This window comes from Prorops nasuta, unplaced genomic scaffold (genome assembly GCF_024137725.1).
Source record: "Prorops nasuta isolate Cenicafe-Biocafe unplaced genomic scaffold, Cenicafe_Pnas_1.2 PNAS00032, whole genome shotgun sequence".
NCBI classification, from domain to species: Eukaryota; Metazoa; Arthropoda; class Insecta; order Hymenoptera; family Bethylidae; genus Prorops; species Prorops nasuta.
This window is the reverse complement of record NW_027116829.1, coordinates 1982442-2005964: the sequence shown is the minus strand read 5'-3', so window position 1 is coordinate 2005964 and position 23523 is coordinate 1982442. Positions and strand designations below refer to the sequence as shown.

At 41.2% G+C, this 23523-nt stretch overlaps 1 protein-coding gene across 1 annotated transcript in view; it reads right to left on the bottom strand.

Annotated features, from left to right (window-relative positions):
* Positions 1–23523, bottom strand: part of LOC136783190 (metabotropic glycine receptor-like) — a 116201-nt gene that overhangs the window by 60698 nt on the left and 31980 nt on the right. The window contains exon 2 of the mRNA XM_066743117.1: positions 3284–3467. Within this exon, the coding sequence (XP_066599214.1) occupies positions 3284–3467 (184 nt within the window). The remainder of the gene's footprint in view (positions 1–3283; positions 3468–23523) is intronic.

The following is a 23523-nucleotide window of genomic DNA, read 5'->3' as shown; positions in this document are numbered from 1 at the left end:
CATTAATAAAGAGTTTTTTCTCGAATGCACACCGTTGAACGAGCGACTCTTCGGGGAATCTTCGACTTTCGCTAACCTCCAACTTTCGTTAACACACATATATATATATATATATACAAAGAGACGTCGGGATCGTCTTATAACTCGTTTGATAAAATAAATGGAGCGTGATTAACACAGAAAAACATTCTTTCGATAAGAGGGAAATAAAGATAATAGCAGCGCGACTTGTAAAATCTTGAGAATCAAATTACACTGTAGAATTTCTTGGTGACCTTATCATTTCTCATCAGTTTCACTAACACTTTTATTCCCTCTGTTATAATTGTTAACCGTAGAAAAAAATTACAAACATTTCCGCTATACATTTTTATCCGAACCGTGTCGTATAGTCGGGGACACGCTCACACCGTGATAAAACAATCCACGCCAAATGTTTTTTCGCAGCGTACTATTTCACAGATAACGCGGTAAAAGCGGAAAGTGAAATTTGAACTTGACGATTGAACATTAGCATCAATTAAACGAGGCGGCAGTTTGCGGAACAATAAAAAATTATCTCCAATATTTTCGCGTGTAGATGAAGAGAGCGAGAGTGTACACATGCATGTACTCCGTGCGACGTAACTCTTCGAGCGTTTTGTTTCGAGAAATCGGTCCACGTCGAAATTACAATTAAAGTATCCCGTACATGTGACCCAGTGACAAAATTTTATCAACAGATTCCAGTCATCGACAAAGTTGGAAGAATGGAAAAAATGGACGAGTCCGTAAACGAGACCGACAGGGCGAGTCCGACGCAGGAGAACTGCAACGGCGATTCCTGCGAGAAGATCGACGTGGATGTAACGGAGAATTCCGGGGGTGAGGCGAAACGTCGTACGAAGAGGAATATCATCACTGTGCCAAGCTGCGACTCGGGCGAGGACAAATCGTACGGGCGTGACTCCCAAGGCCGATTGAGACCACGTTTCTTTTTATGAGACTGCACGATTCTTCGCCATGTATATACGCTATATCGACTATTGGCGTAGAATCGCGCAACTATAACTATATATATCGCGCAGAAACGTCTCAAGCGCTTTCGTCGGGATTAGTTAGTCAGTGGAAATTAGCATAACTTGGACCACCGCCAACGGCCATTCCTATCCGTTTCCATATATATATATATATTGTATAATACAAGCATATAGCCATATATATATTAAGTTCGCGAGTGTCAATAACACGGTCTCCAGCGAATAGACGCGAATTTTATCGATGCTACGCGACGAGGATCGTCCGAGAAACGTCTCGTGCACATGTGTGATATATATGTGTATTCGCTATGTGCACACCTACACATTGGTAGTCAGGTAAGAATGTGTAGTGATGCATATGCATAATATCAGCGCTGACTGTCGGTAAATTTGGTCATTTTTGCCGGACTTTTTTTGTTTATGTATATTGCTACACATTCTTACCTGACTGCCAACGTGTAGGTGTGCACATAGCGAATAGTAATTAACGCGTTTGGTGCGCGCGAGAGCGTCGAGACATCCGACGATTCGTTGGTAGAGCCACTCGCCAATCGCGATATCTGAAAATGTCACGTTTCGCGATAAAGGCGACGCCAACGGCTTGCCATCAGGCTTATAAGTATCAGTCGATAGCTAGTCGAGGTTTATTTTAAGATAGGGGATTCGAGGTAGCAGCGAACTTTTACAAGTGTTGTGCAACATCCACAATCGCAATTGTCATCCTCTCTCTCTCTCTCTTTCTCACTGTCCGCGATTATTGGGACTCTTCCAAGCGAGGAAAAAGGACGAGTTTATTCCGAGAGCAAGCTCCTCTCCTCCCTGGACTGCGTTTAAATCAGCATAATCGAGCTATTAAAGGGGCTCAATTTTCACCAGCTGGATTCTCCGTGGTGCGCAACTTTTAAAGTTATTCCAATCACGGATTACATTGTTTTCGCCGGGCGTCTCCGATCAACTTGCTCGCGCGAGGCTCGCCCATTACCCAACTCAGCTCTTCTCGCAAACTTTTCAAAGATGAAACTGTTTCGTGCTGGATTTTTCTTCCTGGCGATCAGCATTTTTCTCTTATCGCTGACCTCTTCGGCTTCCTGCAAGAAGCCAAGGATCCCCGCGCGGAACAATACTGCAGTGCCTAATTCACCGACCCGTTACTACAATATCATCGATGTCCCGACGAGGCCATGTCCCGAGGGACAGAGAAAAGATAGCAATGGAAAATGTCGCACCGTTATAACTCCTTAGGCGGAGAACAGCGCCTATAGCGACTCCCCCAAGCCTTATCACCGGCTCGATCCTTGGAATTGCCACGCTGCACGGAAACTCAAAAACGATTCTTTCGCGTCCATCTGCAAATTTGTCTCATTCGCTGGACCATCCAACCTTGCCAGTCTTCTACCAATTGTATTTATATGTACGTTAATTTATTTTACGAATAGATAATCGGACAGCAGAAATACAGTACATTGTGAAATGGTATACCCTATAGTTGTAAAGTGTATTATTTCAATTAATTTGCTAAGAGCGCGCGCAACCTTCCTCCTTCTCCGATACAAGCTTCCTAGTTTCACACCGATAACTGCGATAGTACGCAGACCGCTAAATCGTAAACTTCCTATAGTGTTCCTCCTCGTCCTCCTAACCACATTTAACTCGCCCTTGCTCGTTCCTCCCATCGAAGGATATAAATTTCTCAAGAGCCTTTCTTCCAACATACCGATGCTCATTGGGATTGCGATAGTACGAAACGATCTTTGTGTGCACGGAGATAATATTAAAATAAAGTTCAGAGTGCGCGTGATCTTGGTTGCACCATTCTCGTATGTCTTTTCATTCCTCGGGAAGAACGATAAATTCTCAGGTGCATTTTGATGGATAACTTTGATTCGAAATTACATAATTTCTCCGGAAAACGAAAGGATACAACGTTACGACCAGCTTTGATCCACGAGCCAAAATTTACTCCAATATTTTCCCCTTGTATATTTTTTATATGGAAAATAACTCGGTCGATCGTTGAAACTCGAATGATTTTATTGTAAACATTTCTGTGTATGTAAAATAGTGGAATATTGTATTTCAAATTCAACGTCATGAATAACAAATGATAGCTGAATCTTGTTGAGGAATCAGCCAGTCATAGTAAACTCGAAATAAATTCGGTTAAAATTTTGTATAATCGCGAGGAAAGACACAACGAGAGTGTATAATTACAATTATATTAGAATATATTTGAATAAAGCACACACACATATATATATACGTACTTGAAAAAATACGTTTCGTTGACGTATCCAAAAAAGGGAACAGTATACGTCAGCATCCAAATATTTCCTCCGCCGCAGTCGTAGTACGGCTTGGACCATTTGCCATCTTCGTACGTGACAGCCAGAATCTCGTCTTCTTCGCGTTCGCTGAGCGAGCTTTCGTTGTGCGTGTAAATGTGGAAGCCTGAAATTTGATGGAGTAGCTAAGAAAGATCGGTATAATAAAATTATGCAACGATACATATACAATATCTTATTGTTATATTTTAAAATTACAAAATTCTCCTTTCAACGTAACATTGCCTATATATATACAGACGACAGGAGGTTGTTGAAAAAAGAAGAAAGGATGTTTTAGCAGTTGCCAAGCACAGAGGTGATCGAGACACGAGGAAAATCCAGAGACTCGGCTATACTTTATTGTTTCTCGCGCCCCACATTCTTTACGCTTCGTTTCTTGCTTTCCTTCATCGAGCTTCTCGTTTACCCCCACCCATCCCCCTCGCCATGCTAACGTTTCCTCTCGGAAGAGAAACTCGAGATCCTAGCCCTGATATATCGGCGTACATGGAGCCTTCCACAAACATATATCGTCCCGCGCAGCCCGTTTTCACCGAGATTTGTCTCTGGGTTTTACCATACAAAGCTGCATTAACAAACGTGTTCTATATATATATATATATATATATATATATATGTACGCTGTTACGGGAGAGAAAAATTAAATCGTTACGATCGAACGATCTTGTCGAAAGGGTCGATGATGCGAGAAGAGACGAAGCAGTTTGAAAATATATCCTTTTAATAATTTGTACTTTCGCGTTGCTTGGTTGGACTTTGCAGGTGCTTTTATCGAGCGATCGGTGTTAAAATTGAGAAACGGGAGAAGGAGACTTACGCAGGGGGGGGGGGGGATAGAGTTGGCTCGGCGATAGATTTAAAAAACAATAAGAGCGGCCTTTCACGAGTCACTATTGCCAGCGAGAATGGTGCCTTGAAAGGCGGCTATATATGAATACGATTCTAACGGATCGACCAGGCTAAGACGGAGAGATAAGGGATACAATCTATATAGCATATATATGTATATATATATATATATATAGGTAAAATCCGCTGTTTCCACCTTCTATCCTTCTTTCGATAACGACATTTATTTCCCGTGCCTTCCCACCCCGGAGAAATTGCCTGGCTTTATCGGCCGTGATCCGTTGAATGTGAGAAATGTTATTTGCAGGAGCGTCGAGCGCCGAGCACCGAGCACCGAGCACACCGCGCGACGCACCAGTAGTCTAGCTCCTTCTTAATAATCATTCGGCTCGACTTTAAATTCCGTCGGCCTGCACGATCCTGCCCACGACTCTAACAGCGAATAAATCCTCGATTCTATTATCCTTCGCATTATATATACCTCTGCTCCGTGATCGTTGTACCGCTAATTCTATTCGTTTGCAATTTTATTCCTCTATTAAAGCGGTACTTTTGCAATTTTAACATCTCTGGACTGCGTTCGAATTTATCGTAAAATCTTCCAGATAATAAATATATTTGTGTAGTTATTATTGCCGAGGAAATTAATCGTTAGGCTTTTTACTCGATTTCACCAATTTTATGTGATAGTTACTGTGGAGGAGAGACACGTGGTCTTTGATAACTCATGCACCTGTATCTATACGGAATAATGATTGTTGTATATACGGAGAATCGAGGGTAAAATGTATATCGAGTACAAATGTTCAGCTATACAAGGTGTATCACCGAAGGCGCGTCAGAAACGATGCATAAAAATTCATTTATCACCGTAAATATAAAAGATATTAATCTTTTATACAGCACATTTTTGATCGCAAATACAAAGGAGCTTCGAAAATGTCGTGTACAAAAAATTGATATCTCTTCTATTTAGAGAGATGATTGAATTTTCATGTTCCACCCCTGATGCGCCTTCGGTGATACACCCGGTATAAAGCAGCGCATAATGCGAATTTTCTCTCAATAATGCTAATATATACTTGAGTTATTTGACCGAAGAGCAAATTTCTAGCCGCTGCAGCACGGAGAAACGGACGATCCGAAATTTAGCAATTGCAGCTTTTCTCTTTTACTTAGCTCGCATTATTTCGACAACTATCTGCTTTGATTCTCTTATATCAGTTTCAATGCACTTTACGATTTAGATTACGAGAGACTCGCTTTAAGTGGCTACTTGGCGGAATAAAGTGAATAATTTCGTCCTTTTGGCCACAACTGCGATAAATTTTCCCATGTAATCTTTTCATGCAGAAAAAAGCAAAGTTTACTGCGAATAAAGCACGAAACATTTTGCCACATCCTGAAAATATATCGTTATAATTACTGGTAGGAGCGGACGCAATTTTGCTACTTTATATTCACGCAGTTGCTGCTTAACCTTTGGCTTATAAAACTTGATATTTCTAATAAAAATGTTAAGACAAAGCTGTAAAGGTAGAGCCGCGCTGGAAGCTCGTCGGTGCACACAGCTTGGAGCAAGAAGTCTCGAGAGGGGGGAGCGAGGATTCGACGAATCAACCTTTTTTCAAGCTTGCCCAAGCTGTATAGTTGCCCCATGCGTATTACGACGGCTCGGAGAGTATTTTTGCTTCTTCGTCATTTCTGCTGCTCGCTCGCTCGCTCAGAAATTTTCCAGCCGAACGAGTAGAGTTAATAAGTCGGGAGACTCGTAAAAAATATATCTGTAAACGGTACTCGATCGATGTTAATTAAATATATTGGAAAAACTCATATATATATATATACAGCTCGTTATTTTTCCGATGATAGTTTATTAAAAATATCGAGCGGATATAATAAATCTCAGTCAAGTTTATTACCGGCTCTTTGTAATTACACTTTTTTTTAGTATTTACTCGAGCGTAATACTGCAGTTTTATACGATACCGATACAATTTGTTTAATCAATTACATAAGGGCTTTTCTTTTTCAATTGTTATATATATATATATGTATACACACACAAGTCGAGAAAACATTCCGCACCCAAGAGATTTCATTTGTACAAAAGTCATTTTCATTTTATAGCTTAGGCTAGCTATACCCGCTAGTAAAATGCACGGTGCAATAAGACGAGAGCCAGAAGACTTTCACGCCGTCCGAGCAAAATGACCAGAGCTTCAATTTGCCGATTACTAAACTCCAAAGGAACAACCGAGCACAGCATCATCTCTATAAAGAAAAAGACACGCGCGCGCGCGCTCTGAGAGGGAGACAACAAAAAGGTTCTAGACTTTTAAAAGAATACGATAAAAAACAATGGAACATTAATTGTTTCTGATTACTTTTTATTGGATTTCTCTCACGTTCAAGAACAAAGGTCTTTTATTGGAAGTTTTTTACAATGGTCCTTTTTGCCGAAGCCAGTTTCAATCATAGATAGTTCAAATGACAGAATCTCTTTGTGAAAGGCAAGTTTTTTGAGAATTCCAATGAAAAAGGCAGCCATGAATTATCCTCGGATAGGGCACCACTGCCTCGACGAATTATCGTTTTTATCGCTAACGAGGAATATAGGCAGGATATTGCGCCGGACCTGCATTAATTTTTAAGGACACTCGCGCGCGTGCGGCTCGCGATAGCGAGAAAGTGAGAGAGACGCGTGCATCGAGTCTAAAAGCTCCGCGCTTCCAAGTCGACGGACAATGGATAACGGTCGAGCGAGCAAAGAGAAGGGCTAAAATACCGGTTGCACTCCTTTTTATTTGCCCTATAGAGCAGAGACTTAAAAGCAACCTCCTCTCTTTGTCTTATCGCGCTTTTAACCCACACAAACCAGCCCCCCAACAGCTGTCTGCGCTTATTCTCCCCAAAACTGCGGCTGACAATAGTTGCGAATACGCGAAGATTCCCTCCTGCCGCATTCTTCGCCAACTTTCCTCTCAGCACCCACACGTACAACGCGCGCGGCTCAATTCCACGCTCCAACTTCCTTCCGCGTCTCGATCGCCTTGCGAAGGGTGCGTAATCCGCCCCCCCCCCCCCCTCCATTCGTACCTTCCTCGTGCAACCCCCCACTCGACTATAGTTTAAAACGGCTCGACTTTTTCGACTCTCGCTCCCGAACACGGGATATATATTGCGTTCTCCAAGCATACGATTTTCCTAGACATTAATTAGCATTTTTATTCCCACGTGAAATTTATCGCACTGTGATAATGCTTCCCAGTGGTGAGATTTCTTACACGCGAACGCGCACTGCTCTCTCTGATCGATCAATATACACATACCTATACCGTCTTGCACAATTGCACACATACACACTTGCGCGAGTACGAGTCCTTCCGGTCGTTTCTAAATTATTCTTGCAAAATTCTCGCCATCTCGAAACGCTGCGCATTCGCTCCTTAGAATTTTAACGCGCGAGCGGTAAGCTTCTTATTTAAGAGCCGCGAAGAGACGTACGAGAAGGAGGAGTTGGATGATGGAGGCTGTGCTGAGAAAGCTGTATGCTTTTCCGCGACTGTCACCTCCTGACACAATTGGCGTAATGCTATACACTTTTCACCGACTCCGCTCTCTGCATTTTCCCTCGCCCCGAGAAACATATTTTTACTCGGGACTCGTTAATTTTATAACGAGGAATATATAACGTAGCCTCCTCGCGTTTGCTCGATTCGCGCAGATAATTGTAATTAATTTCTAATCTATATTGTACAATATATGCATAGTTGAGTCAATAACGAGCTTGCCGCAATTAATTAAAGAGTGCGATCTTGTAATATTTACACAGCGGCTTATATATATCGCGCATGACAATGTTCCGTTCTCGTTAATATTTTATTTTCATTCGATAGAGTGCAAATATTTGTGGTATTTCGAGATAGGCGATCAGTGTTCTTGATTAGCGGTACAATTAATTGCGTTTAAAAATAGAACGAAGCTTAGCACCGTTTTGATTAGATATATATATATATATATATATATATATATATATATATGTATGCGTCCTACGTTCATGCGCAGGCATTCACGCGACTGCTCTACACGACTTGGGACACACGTGCATCCTGCATACAGTTTACGAGCGTTTACGCACATTTATCAACGTGTATATATGTCTCCGCTGTTGCATATACAATTACAATAAAGCTGCTGCGTGGAAAAATAAATAGCACATTTTGGGATAATTCATGGTTGTCTATATAATTCTCCTTCTTTTATTATTACTCTCTTCTTTTTATTAAAAATTTAAAAGGATAGGAATTACGGAGCTGCACAGTGTATTTAATGGGTTAGTACAATATAAAGCTTATTTTTATGTGTGTGTGCTTGGTTGACGCATGTAAAAAGGTAAACGACGGGCCAGACACATATATGCATCAGTATATGTATATATATATATATATATGGGAGAAAGCAAGTTAGCATGCGTTATTAATAACATTCTTGAAGAGAATGCTGGTCTTTGGAGTGCATTCTGCAATCCTTTGACGAGCACAAAGGGGTAGTAGTGGTACCTGGGTGGAATTCTCTAGTACCTATACTTTGAGTCGATTCGGCTACGAACTGGCGGCTGCGTAAAATGTAAAACGCGGAGCGCGTAACCTTGGTGAAATCCGTCGCAACAAGTAGGTCCCCGCTGATCCCATTTAACGCAATGCGTTGCTTACAAACTACCGTGCACCGATTCACGACGTGTTCCGTGTATAAATATATAAAGCTCGCGGTAAAAAAGCTTCTAGCGCGCGAGAGTAACGCCGGAAATATTGTTATGGAAAAGCAATCGGGCAGTAACCACCCTAACCTGATCAGGACGTTAGGAATATAATGGCTAGAGTGCCTGTTACGTATACCCGGAACGGCATTTTTGTAGGGCTCGCCGTACGAGGAAAAAGCTGCAGTATTATAGTCATCCTCTGGTCCGTCCCGATGTGAAATCTCCCTTAGCCGGGCGGATTGGATTAATAACGTCATTTTAAAGCAATTATACGCCTGATATTGTCGACGTTGCTCCTCGTAAATCGGTGATTAAAAAATAATTAACGTCCAACCGCGTCGCGCCGTAGAAAATAGATAGAAATCACTCATCTCCCATTTAAATTTGCCGCGGGTCATTTAAATTTACGCCGGAGATTAAAAAGTAGGCGCTGCTGCGACTAGTAGCTCATATATATATATATATATATATATAGTATATAGAGTAGTAGGGGGAGGGAGAAGGAGCGGGAAAAGGGTGCGCGCGGAGAAAAAGGACATTTTTTTCGATGACAACGCAAATTTGCGGATCCTATGGTGGATGCAATTAATTATGCAACTAATGTAGGAGAACTTGTTAGCGCATTTACCAGGCTGCATAATAGGTTTATCGGTCCGTGTGATGCTGAAATTCTTCAGCATTTGCACGCGCGCGTACCGCGTAGCCGGAAAATAAGCGTTAGCCGCGGCTAATTATTTTCACCAGCGATAAAACCGTTCGTAATAAAGTATTTTCAATCTGCATATAATCAAGCCGTGTGAATTTTCCAATATTCTAAATCAATTTCCCGCTGGTAAAATGGAAATTCATCTAGCAAATATTAATGATTAAAGTTGGAACGAAATGCCCAAGTTGTAGCTCCATATATATATATATATATATATACATATATCGTGTATTTTGCGAACGATTGCTCGATATTTGTTTAGCTGCGCGCAAGTAATCGAAAGTACCTCGAAGAGGGAGCTCTCAAATGAGATTAAATACGAGTTGTTCGAAATAGCTGCGCGTCTCGAGTACAAATAGGTTTACTCCATTATCGTGCCATAATAGATCATCATGCACCGAATTGTGTGGAGGGAATATGCGAGGAATAATACACTCAGCTTCCCCATGCAGCGCATTCCAGATAAGAACCAAAGAAAACTGCGATTGCGCTACTTACCGATTTTAGAAGGTTTGAATTTTTAACTCGCGTTAATTACTACCGAGTATTTTACATTAATTAATCAACCGTTTGAACAAAGTTCTCGCTAATTACTTTCCGTAAAATTTTACTTAATCTACGGAGTGTAATTACTGCAGTCGGTATTATAAAAATAATCTCGATAACTGACATTTTTCGTTTCACTCTGCGTCAAATAACAAAATCCTCTTACAGTCTTTTTTTCCTCTGTGTAATATTCGGTTTCGCGTATATAAGGGATATCCGGGGGAGTGTGTAAAAAAGCAATAGATTGATTTAAATCCTTGTAAGGGGATAAATGAAATTACATTTTATTCCATCGACGAGTTTACATGGGGCTGCGTTGGATCGTAAGATTATATAACAATAATTGGATTAGCACAGCTGTATACCTATATATATATATATCTCTCTCTTATTTCTTTCTTACAGTTGCGAGTTATATCCGTACAGCTTATCTCTCTCTCTCTCTCTCTCTCTCTCTCTCTCTCTCTCTCTATCTCGCAATTTTGCACGGGAGAACGTTGCACAGCAGCTTGGTTAAACTCGGCGTGTCGCTTTTCCAAAAGATAGTCTAGCATATTCCAGTCAGATTCAAGATATCTCACCTCTATATTGCGCTCTAAAATCTCGCCATCGGCGTATCCAGTAATCCTTACTGCGAAACTTTGCAATTTCAAATATCTCGTCAATTGTACTTTACACTTTCCCCTCCTTCAGGACTCGTAAATCGCTCGATCATCCTAATAAAACGAATATCTTTAAATCATTGCAGCATATAACTGGTCTCGTTATAAATATCAACGTATCTCAGCGTGCCATCGGAAAATCCTTGCAGAACCAATGGGATATAGGCTACAATATTTTAGAGACGCGTTAAAATATTTATAGCAGGTCGTGTACGATTGACTTTTGGTTACAGGCGCATATATATGTATGGAGGTTTGAATAAGCGTGCAATGGTGCAAGAGAGAGAGAGAGAGAGAGAGAGAGAGAGAGAGAGAGAGAGAGAGACACCATTAGTCGCGTTATGAGAAAAATTGGATGATAGGTGGGCGTAGGAATTGGGTAGTTAAGGTCGTTTTACGTCCGAGTAAAGATAGCGATGATCGAGTTAAGAGAAAGAGATGAGGTTCCTGAAGAGGAAAGAAAATGCTGAGCCAATGTCCAGCGAGCATTTATAGGCAGAGATGACTGGCGTAAAGCATCTAATAGCTCGAAAATAGGTTTACGATTTTTGAGGAGGGCTCGCTCGCGTGCGAGCGCCAATGAGAGTCGTCGAGCCGTACCGAGGGAATGTCCTCTAAAGAGTTGACGAGGGTTCCTCTCTCTCTCTCTCTCTCTCTCTCTCTCGTTATGCCTAGACAGGAAGATAGGAAAATGTCAAGCCCGCTTTGGCCCATTCGCGACTCGTAAGCTCCTCTTTAAAAACCAGCGATAATGCTCCGATGTCTGCCTGACCTTCGGCTTCTTTTTCCCCTTTTTTTTATCACACCAACATTTTCACGGGACGTTAACCCAAATAAATTTTAAACCTCTTTCCTACATCGTTGAACCAAATACTCCAAGATTGCATTTCTGACAAACTCGATAACTCGAGGGAGAGAGAGAGAGAGAGAGAGTCTTCTCCGCGTTTACTCGAAGCGCTTATTAAAGCTTTGGTTAATGGTCAAGAACCTGCCCTGTGAATATAGCTCAATTTTTATTAAAACACTCTTCTTTTTTACCAAGCAACGCGCTTTGCCCGCTGTTTTTTGCATTCGAACAAAAAAAAGTTATTTAAATTTCGTGGGGCGAGCACAACCTGTGCGTAAAGCCATATATCGATTTAGTTATGAATTTACCTTCAATATTTACCTGGCTATATTTTATTCATGTACCGCTACCACTTTGCACACACACACACACACACACACGTCCGCGGGACCAAGTTTACAAATGGACCGAGCAAGCGAGAGCTAGGTTAATAATGTAAATTTATATAGTCTTTGTCGCGTTCTCTTAGCCAAGTCTGGCATTATACCTACCGTTTGTTCGATCTGCGGGAGACTCGAGGCAAGTTGGATTTCATAGGAGAGCAACTTTTCGCCTAATGTACAGCCACACTAATAAGACATAAGCTTCGTTCACCCATCGTTCGTATATAATAACGAGAATAACACAAATTGAGAACGCTATAATTCATCCTGTGTGTCTTACAAATTGCTTAATTCTCCTAATTACGTGCCAGCTCATTTTGCAGTTTGACGTACCCCCCCCCCCCTCCCCTCCCGCGCTGCTCTTTACAACCTCCGCAATATTCCCCGCAGGTAGAGCCTCCATCTAGTTACGCTTTGCTGAGAATCTTATCGCTTTGTCATATCCGCTCTAATGATAATTTACGTATCCCGTACGTCTTTCAAAACTCTTCATCAATTCGATCACTGATATTTGAAATTTCTATTAGTTCCACGAGACAAGTTGGCAGAGGCATCTGTTCCAGTTGCTTCGAGTATTTGCCAACTAGACTATATATATATATATATATATATCATTCATCGCGCTCGATCCTTATATCGCATGAAATAAAAATAATTTAATTTAAAATCGCGAATAAACGCCACATTTCGGTGTCGATACTCGAGTATCAGTTTCGTGTACACGCTTAAAATATTCATCGAGGTTCCGGCGAATCCTAGAGTTTTTCTTTGAAACACAGTTTTCCGATTCACGGTACAGAGTTCTCCCGATTGGCCAGAATTAGCAAATATAAAAAAGAGGGGGGGGGGAGGGGATGTAGATTTTTTGTACCGTGCGCACTTTTGCAGGAATTACGGATATTGCTTAGCGGATAATTGGATAGAGTTAAGGTATTATACTAATAGTTATTAGTTAAATGGATCTTGTAGGTGTTTCACTGCGCCAGAAGAACGTGACCAAAGTTTTTAGGAGGTAAAACGAATATTCTCGAACGTGACTGATGATTCAAAGTAGCAAGTAATAGTTGTAGAAACGCGCGTGATTACTCGAGTCCATTTGAGTATCGCAGCGGGCCAAGAGCCAACAATGGAGAAATACATTGGGAACGGTTCACCGAGGGATGCATTAGTACCAAACGTGCCACATGTTTTTGCGCTTCTATTTTTCCTTGGCAAAATTGAAAGCTGCGAAAAACGAAAAGTACCCTGCACCTATGCATATATATATATATATATATATATATATATTTGAAAAAAAGTGATAGATTACGGAAACGATCGACACGCGAGCCAAAAGACTGTATAATGGCGCACGGATGTAGGGACAAGCTTGCAACATAAGTTTATCCTCGACGTCGCACCGCAATTGCGAGCCGAGGCTATAAGTATTGCAATGCAGATGTAGGAAAAACAGATTCAGGTATACTTATGTATTGCGAACTGCAACGGGTTTGCGTTATGTATGTTTCGCCTACTCCGGTTAGTGTGTGCGAGCGAATAGAGCTTTCCAGTAGTAGCAAGCGTTAAACGCCACTGTGAAACTTGCTGCGGAGAGAACTCAATATCACTCACTCACTCTCTCTCTCTCTCTCTCTCTCTCTCTCTCTAGTCTACTCCACTACCACTAGCAGCAAAAACTTACTTTGAACCCTGGAAGACAGGCCTGCTGCTCGTGACGTAGCATGGGACCCGCGAGAGATATCGATTCGCAAAGTCATATTATAATACGTTCTCCGAGAACGGTCCAAGCGAGCTTTCGAAAGCTCGAGAATTACGCGACATCAAGTTTTTCCTCCAAAACTTTTCCATCGATATTTAATATACAGCCTGCGCGAGCTTGCCATTTTTATTTTTATATCGATATATATATATATATATATTCAAAAGGAAACAACTGACGCGGAGATTCGCTAGAGGGTAATGGTGATTGTAACGCAAGTGTTTTTTACGATAAAGAAATCTAACGACTCCTGTCGGTGTCCCGTCAATATTATCTGCCGACTCAACTGGATACTGTACCCCTCTCTCTCTCTCTCTCTCTCTCTAACCTGCGGTAGCATCATAAATCTGTAAGAAAATTTTACGAGGATACGTAGAGAAGCCACCGGAAGTATGAAAGCACTCGCATGAAAGTCTCCAGGATCTCGTTAAATCTTCAACGTTTTATGTTACCATGTATCCGTCAAACTATCCGCTCTTTCACGTCCGTTGCTTGTTCGAACAATCCCTATTCATACGGCTGATCCGATTAAAATTTATTCAAAGAGCTCCGGGCCCTGGAAAAAGTACATGAAAACTGCTGCTTTGTGTCTGATACACAGCAGGAATCTTCCTAACGCAATGATAGTTTTCTACGAATGCGCGAACTTTATTGTTTTCTTCAATGCGAAATAGTGGCACAGTGCGATGTTTCGCTAAATTCCTCGCTTAAAGCGTTGGCTCTGCTCGCTTTATCTTGATGCGATTAAAAATTAATCTTCCACCACGTGGTATAATCTAAATATGACGAGTTTAGCCAACTTGGCGTTTGTAACGTACTGCTTCATGGAATTATGTTTCGAGAATAAAATATTATCGCTGTGTAGCGAGACCTTTAGTTCCATTTATATATATGTATATGTATATACCCGTGTGTTTCGCTCTGTCGCGTGTGCGTAGGAAATATTTGATTTTCACGCTAATACCTGTACGTCTTTTTATACGAGCGATAGCCCTCATCGAATATTGTTAGCTTTTAGTGTTTTTTTCAAAGCACCAACCGCCTATATGACTCCTCTTGCGTGAAATATTCGACGAGCCCCACCGATACTCTTCGCCATTTTCCTTCCAACGATATAGAATTTTTCATGCATCTGCAAAGTGGAAAGCGCGCAGTTTTACGATCTCGCTTGGGTCTACCGCCTGGATGCTAAAATCTTTTCCTTATTACCGCTATATGGAAAGTAATAATTAATTTTTTATTCGTTCAATCGTTCGAGATGCCCTTAATCTCGAGTGTCTCGAACAAGCGCAGGAAAACCACGCAGCGCTAAAACTTGTGTATATATCCACGTTTCGTCTGATGTTCGACTATAATAGTCCGAAATATATGTATATAAATGTTAAAACTCAACGTGTCCGGACTTAGGGATTTTCGCAAATCGTTACTCGATATAAGACTCTCTCGTACAGTTTCGTCTCTCGCGCGCATAAGCGTGCGAAAATAGATTTGATTTAATCGAGGAGCTTTCGGCGAGTATGTGTGCGAAATATATATATATATATATATATATATGGAATGACGAGTGAAACTGATAAAATATATAGAGGGAAGAAATATAGTATATTCAAGGCTTTAAGCGAGTGGTACGAGCCGGTGGTCGAGATCTGTTTAAAATTTAGGGCGTTGCCAGACGGAGCTGACGGTTAACCAGATTAAACCATTGGGAACACACGGGACTGAGATTTTCTTTGACCGTGCAGTGTAGCGATGCGTGGTCCGAAACCGACTTCATTTGCGCTTCTCCTAAATTTATATACTACATTTCTCGTCGTTGTTAAAGATTCATATGCCCCTCGCTTGCTCAATTTCACCCAAAGCTAATAACCAAAGTTGGTGAATTAAAACTATCCGAGGGTGCAAATGTTTCTTCGCCAATCTCTTTCCTCCTCCCTCCGCGAGCCGCGAGAGTTTATCTCATGAATAATCATCGATGAAGAGGCCGGGAAATTTACGACTTTTTTTCTCTCATCGAATCCAACGATTCGCGCGCCGTGCAATCTTCGCGAGGACGAGTAAATCAAAGCTCGGAAATTTTGATCGATGCGATAGCGTGTAGGAGCAATTTCTTTTCAATTTATACCGCGCGCGGACTGTTGGCTTCCTCGGGATTCCAGCCACACTATATATATATATATATATACGTGCATGTAAGAGGAATCGAGTGTTCTCTACAGTTATCAAGATTTATAAACGAATTGCCTCGTAGGTTCGATTAATTTTATCGTCTCTTCATCGCGATCGTTCGGCCAGTCCCGTGTGCCTTGCGCCGCGCACCGCCGCACAAGCTTATAGCTCGTTTTCGATTTGCCCGGCTCGATCGCAAATTACACGCACTTGGACGCAAATGTGCGCTGACATAAATGCCGTGCAACCGTTTCGCCCCGCTCGATACGCTCGTAATAAAGCCGCACTTGGGATACGCCCTCCTCGCTAAGATTAAAAGCTCTTTTCATTTGCCCCTCCGACACCTCGCGCCCGCGCTCAAACTACAAATGAAGATTTAATACTCGGAAAATAGCCTGATAATTCGTCGGATAATCTCCTCGAGTGTTTGTACCTGTTGAATATCATTATTTTTTATTCCCTTTCGCCTCGAGTCGCTGATATATACGCAATCTCACGAAAAACTTGTCGCTCGATTGGCTCGTCCTGCTTATTTGCCTTCTCAAATTCTCATTTTCAATCATTTCATAACTCTCTGCTTTTTCATCTTTTAACGTTTTTAATATATAAACAAACTTTTTCTTTTCTTTATTTTCGCACATTTTCCACTTTTCCTCCCGTGTCATTCGTGCGCGTACGTCGAGTATCGGGAGGAAAAACGTGCTCCTTTGCAATTTCCACGTCTCTCTCTCTCTATATATATATATATATATATATATATAGGTACTTGTTATTAATAAAGCTTTCCTATGACTCTGTAATAGAGCAGTGTTCCTCGTGGTATATAATCAGCTTCATTCTCGAAGCTCGTGACATTTCGTCGGCGAAATTCCGAGATGATAAAGCGGAAAAGGTAATTTCATAGCTGTTCTTTGTGTCAGAGTTTTAGCAAAGACAACAAAGAATTTTTATTAGAGACTTCTCGCTCGTGTTAGGTTGTTAGTGATACGGAGCTGCTCGGAGTGACCAATCAGCTCCTCGGAATCAACTCGCACGAAAAGGAGTTTGACTGCTCTATATATATATATAGAGTACCATAGACTCGATCTCGGGATAGAACTTTGTCCTTTACTTTATGTTAAGGCAATTGCCCAATTTACTTCCACCGTGTACAATACTCCTCGAAAATCCAGTGTACGTCTTGGATGAGGGTACAGGAGCAGCCCTGCACTTGAATTACACACTCGAAAGTTGTCCCATTGATGATTACACTCTTATTGCTATTCGTGCGACGCTTTATTTTAAATTACTACCACCACCACCGCACGATCGATTCAGCGATACAAAAAATAAATCATCCTCGTTGCCTATATCGTTATTCATCCACGTGACAGGATTAAGGTACGAGCGCGCGTCGCCCGGGATTCCGCAAGTTTTTCGCGAGCAAGATGAGCGAATATCCGGCGCGATAACGAGAAAATTATTTGAATTATTTCTCGAGAGTCTTGATTAGAGATCCAGCCACTCTAACGCGATAGACTCTGTTACTACCGCTTTGTCCCGAGAATAAGGCACGGAGAGAAACTTTCGCAATTTCCATCTGCTCCCCCCCCTCCCGAGATATTTTGCTCCGCTTCCTCCACGAGTGAATTTTATTCGAAACGAGTGACACGTCATAAGGTGGGTACGCGCGAGTTTAGCCCTTTTCCAGGATAAAATCGTCCGTGGGTCAATCGCTGCGTTGATTTCAAAGCCGAGTATTTTATGGCTGTCCCATTTTGCCCTGAAATTTCACCCGTGCGGATGTAGTTGACCTCTCTGTACACGTTCTCGCGCGCACGTACACGCACACTAATAAATTGGAAGCTGTTTTGGTCACGGGAGAATTGTCATAGACCATTACAATTATACCAGCTTCCTGGTGGTCTCTCTCCGTTTAGCCAACGGATTCCCTGTAAACGCGGTGGAGTGCAGAGAGCGTTAAGCCGCTTCACTCGCAGAAATGAAATTCGCTCTCCGTTAAGGCAACAACCTGTCGCGCTGCTGCTCGATGCAAACGAAACTCGCGAGTTTTGGTACAGCTACAAAATTACCGGAGATTGGCCGGGTTAGAACGCGCGCGGCTCTTCCTTGTTTTTCCTTCCCCCCCCTCCCCAGGCCCTTTGCACGTAAGTTTCTCTCACACATCGCTGGCCATACGCGGATCGTCCTACACTCCCCCCTCCATTTCCCAATTCTTCCCCAGTTTCACCACAAAAATTCCACCTGCGAAACTTTTATCGTCGTCCGTTTAGAGCGGCGCAGTTTCGTTGATCAGTGTTGTTTCGCAAAGTAAGGTCCGGCGTGCATAGTTTGCAGGACGGCAGAGGCAATAAACACCCAGAGGCGTTTAAGGACACTCGCTAACAGCGATTATCGTGTGTTTCTGCCGTTAACTCTCGCGTATGATGAAGTACCATTCCGAAAACACATGTTGCATAATACATTAGAACGCGCGTCAGGTTGTTTAAGAGTTGGCTCGCGTTTCAAAATTGCGTAATTCGATACTGCAGAATGAACTCTCATCGATCGTAATGGTCCCCCCCCCCCCCCCCCCAACCGGCTACTCGTAATTATCAGCAAAATTCTATTGTTAAATCGCCACCGAATGCCACTTATTTTTTGCCAACGATTCGAGAGTCTCCCGCCTTCCGCCGATTCGCTCCTCGGAATCCCTGCAACGCTACCAATCTTGCCGATTAATCGGATTAGAAGTATCAAAATTACCTCGTGGTTCGCTTTGCGCGAGTTAGTTGGAGTAATCGAATTTCTTGCGCAATGTCCTTTCATACTTTCGAAGGATTCGCAAAGCGCATTAGACTCTCCATTCGATTTAGGAGGAATAAATCCAGCGAGATTGCAATTAATCGCTCTGGCAATGAGTGTGTGTGTGTGTCCGTTTCGCTCTGAGAGATAAAAGACATTGTGCGTATACAAGTCGGGCCGGAAGAAATTCGTCGAATAAATTGCGGGACGATTCGTTGGCGGGAATCTATGTTTCGTGATAGTCGCGCGCGAATAAAGTTTTATTCCGTCTCTCTCTTTCTCTCTCTCTCTCTCTCTATATATATATATATATATATATATATACAGTGTGTCCGGAGTTGGTATCCACCAGCAAAGCCAGAGCAGTTTTAGCAGCGCATTTCAGACCTTCCGTGTCAACCGCAAAGTTTAGTTGGTAAACTGCGAAAGTAATTGCTTCGCGCGATCTCGCAAGGATCCTGCACTTTGGCATCGAACGCCAGCTCCATAGAGGCTCCGAAATTGAACAATTTTGGGACTGCTGGAACATCTTGGCGCGAGACACTGTTAATCGCCGTTGGACCGAGGCTAACGTAATCCTGACGTTCCCTACGAACCCTCCTCTATCCCTAATATATATGTATAACGGTTCTCGTTACGCGAAACGCCATTCGGACAGAAACGATTCTCTGCAAAATGAGCTCCGATGGAGAAATATCGCGGTGAATTTGAAAATAATTGCGCGAGTCTCGGTTGGGCAGCGACGAATTTACAAAATAATTCTTTCCTTCGCAGAACTATCGTGTTACACGAATGAAACGTACGTATAACTGTGTTAAAGCCGAATGTCCGGTATGACGCGTTGCTGAACATTTAAATGAAATTCACGCGTGGAAAATATCGAATGTTAACGTTGTCCATACATATATATATATATATATATATAGAATAATTGCAGGAAAAGAGCCCTTTTCCGCACTTGATTCATCGTTGGCGCATAATTAGAAAAGATTCATCATCTTTTGGAGCTTTTCCTCGAGATTTAGAGCTTTAGCGTGAATATAGTTGGCTGTGGCGGCAATCTGGTGTGACTGAAAGTAAAGCATCTAATTACCGTATCCAGGAGACTATTCATCACTGATGAACATTAGTTAGGAAGGCGATTCATAATCAGCGACGAACCTCCAGCGTGTAGTTAACAGTGGCAGTGCATTATTTATTTTAAGCGCCTCGGAGTATTCTTATCTCGAGCGTTTTTATCGCAGCACCTGCACGTTCTCCATTATTTCGCCGTCTTCAACTGGCTGCATGCGTGTTTGTGAGGAGAAATGTAGGTCGTTCCTATTACCGAGGTTTCCTGCAATACGTCCCACGGGATAGGTAGAAATTTCCTCATCACCCGGAAATCCTCGTGCCGAGCTCTTTCGGACGAAAGTTCATTGGGTCGTTAAAATGGTCTCGTCGCTTCCTCCTATATTAGACGCGATCGTCTCCCGACACCGCTGCGATAATGCTAACGATTCTCAACACTTAATCAACTCTCGTCCTTTAAACTTCTTTATGTCCACCACCCGAAAACAGTTTCCTCGAGCTCTCCTCTCTTTGGATTCTCTTGCGATTATCGTCCTTATTATTATCCTACTCGACCACTATACTTATCTCGAATTATACCTTTTATCCTCTAAATAATTTTGCTCGGGGAATAAAAGATTGTACTCTTCGAGCTTCCGGCTAACGACACTAAAACTTCTCTCTCTCTTTCTCTCTCTCTCTCTCTCTCTCTCTCTCTCTCTGGTATGTCCATCTTGAGATAGCTGCCTGATTCCTGCGATGTGACTCTGCCAGATTGAGCTCGGGGGCTTCGCTTTATGGTAGGATCACGCTGGAAACTCTTTGGAGTTTACAAAAATCCACTTACAGAACGTATCCAATTCTCATATCCATAATATAACTCTCCATCGTATTCGGATTCATGCCGTGAATAATTCAATGGTAGGGGAGACAGGGGCTAGTTGTTACGGGGGTAAGAAGTTACAGATGAAAAACAGGTAAATAAACATATTGTAGAAGAGCATCAATACAAGTAAATGCTTCTTATAACGTCCGCTAATGGATTAAGTATCTTAGTCGCACTAATATTGTCGATGAAGGAAGATATAGGAGTAGCTGCTGAAAATACTAGGTTTGTAAATTTTTCTTGTAAACCTTATTTTTTATTTTTTAATATTATAAATTATTTTATCATATAGCAATTGTGTATATTTATATAAATTTGAAGTTTTTTAATGATCTCAGTATATAATAGAAAAGCCAAATCTTCTTTTACGACTTTTTTTATGCATTAAAGATGTAATTGTGTAGTCGGGGCAAAATGTTATAAATTTTCGGGGCTAGATGTTACGTGTCACAATTGACCTCAAGTTATAGATACCTAGACTCTTAAATTTCTACGCTAAAATTGGTTTATGTTTAAGTCATCGTGTTAAATTATAGATACTTTTATTTAAAACCATAAAACTATTATTATTAATTTATTTTATAGAAAATGCGAGTATATAAGAGAAAAACTGAACGTGGTACACAACCAAAAGAATTATTTGAAAAAGTTGCTCTTATTATACAGGAAGACAATACAATGAAAATTCGCAGAGTAGCGAAAGATTTTGGTTTATGTCACATGACTCTGGCAAGATATTTAAAAAAAAGAAAAATATAATAATGAAAAAAAAGATGATGAATGCTTTTGTTTAATTTGCTATAAATCGTTTAATGCAAGTAAGCCTGGTACACAGTGGGTTCAGTGTATGCAGTGTGGAAATTGGTGTCACGTTAAATGTGTGAAAGGTGATGTTTTGCATTATATTTGTTTCAATTGTAAATCTGAAGACGATTCTGATTAATTGGTGCATTATTTTTGATCTAATATGTTTAAAACTTTGTAATAATCATATCTTCATTCAAGTTAAACAAATAAATTAGTTAAAAGTTAATAAAGAAAAATATAATTCTGTTTTATTTTATTTACCTTTGCATCCAATTTTAAAGAGACAAAATTTATCACTTTTTACCCCCTATGATGTAACAACCTACCCCAAGACTGGGGCAATAAGTTGCAAGCAATATTATTTAAAAATTATTAAATTAAAGACAGCCTAATAGGTATATAAGAATTGCTTATAGCGGATAATATAGTGTTATGATGTAGAAAGAACAGCATTTGATTTTAATTTAAAATATATGATTAATTAACTAGTTATTTTAAATATAATATAAAATGTCACAACTATCCCCTGCCTCCCCTACTTTATGTAGTTTGCAAGAAAAACTGTTTTTCTTCCAGTTTTTGTTATTACAATTACATAATGGCGTCAACGACGAGGGAGCTTAGAAGAAAATTTTCTTACAAACTTCGTCGTGGCTCTTTGGCATGGATCTCGGAGGATTTACGAAACAGATTGCAGGATCTATCCCCGAAGAGCTCATTTTTCCGCAACGATTATACTCGCTCCGATCGAGACGGGGCGCTCGTCGATACGTGGAATCTGCCATCGAAACGTTTCCAAGGTCAAAGTTCGTCGAAATCTCCCCTTGGTACCTTTATAGATATCATTTTCTTTTACGCGATGCAAAAATATTGTGCAAACTGCAACTATTCGCCTATATAACCATATGACGATTGTGAAAGTTTACATTAATTGAGCTATTCAAAATATACAACTTGATAGTTGATTACTGCAGTGAAATTAGTCCTTCGCAGTTTACATCGAAATGAACTATCAAACCAGATTAAACTATCGAGGAACAATTTCATAGTTATTATAGTACGAAATAGTGCTTTGATAGGCCAATGCGAACTTGGAACGCGAGTCGTTAGTTACAAAGTTATCCCTCGCGCGACTGTCATTGCAAATTTAAACATTATGCATTTTTTTATATCCCGCGCGAATTTCGTTTTTACCTTTCTAATTATTTATCAATCCGCGTCCCCTTGCTTCCCGAGACGTTAAAAAATTTAAAGCATCCAATAATCACAGCCCGACGACCGCAATTCGTGTTTTAATTCATCCCGCGTGCGTGTCAGCTCGACTCTAAATTTTCGTCTGTACGAGGTACAAAAGCGTACGTCACTGACCTTGGCGCAAAATATAGTGCAAATTAAGCTCGAAGAAGGCTACCACATTCTATACCGACGATTCCGAGAGAGAGAGAGAGAGAGAGAGAGAGAGAGAGAGAGAGAGAGATAGTTTGTTATATATACAGGCAGTTTGCTTATTTGGACAAAAAGCGTGTTATCTATTCCTGATAAGACGAAAGTTTCCTTCCTGCGAAAGTTTGCCGGCAGAATTCGCAACACATTTTAATTATTATACATAAAGAAAGTTTTTTGGAACTCGTTAAGGTAATTGGAAACTCTTTAAATTAGCCACTTTTCACTATAGTAATCAATTAAGATTTTATCCTGTATAATAACGTATTTACTTTACGCAAACGCAATTCCACGTCGTACCACTTATAATATTAGCTTTGTTATGCACATTGCTCCGCTTCAAACTATAGGCCCTTTCAAACATTAAGACTGCCAGAATCTTGCTTTGTTTACCCGCTTCTTCTTACTAATTAACTGCGCCGAAAGCTCGGAATGACGCAGGAAGCACTGGCAAACAATTATATTATTCACCCCCACCCCCCTCCCCCTCTCTCCCTCAATTCCCCAAC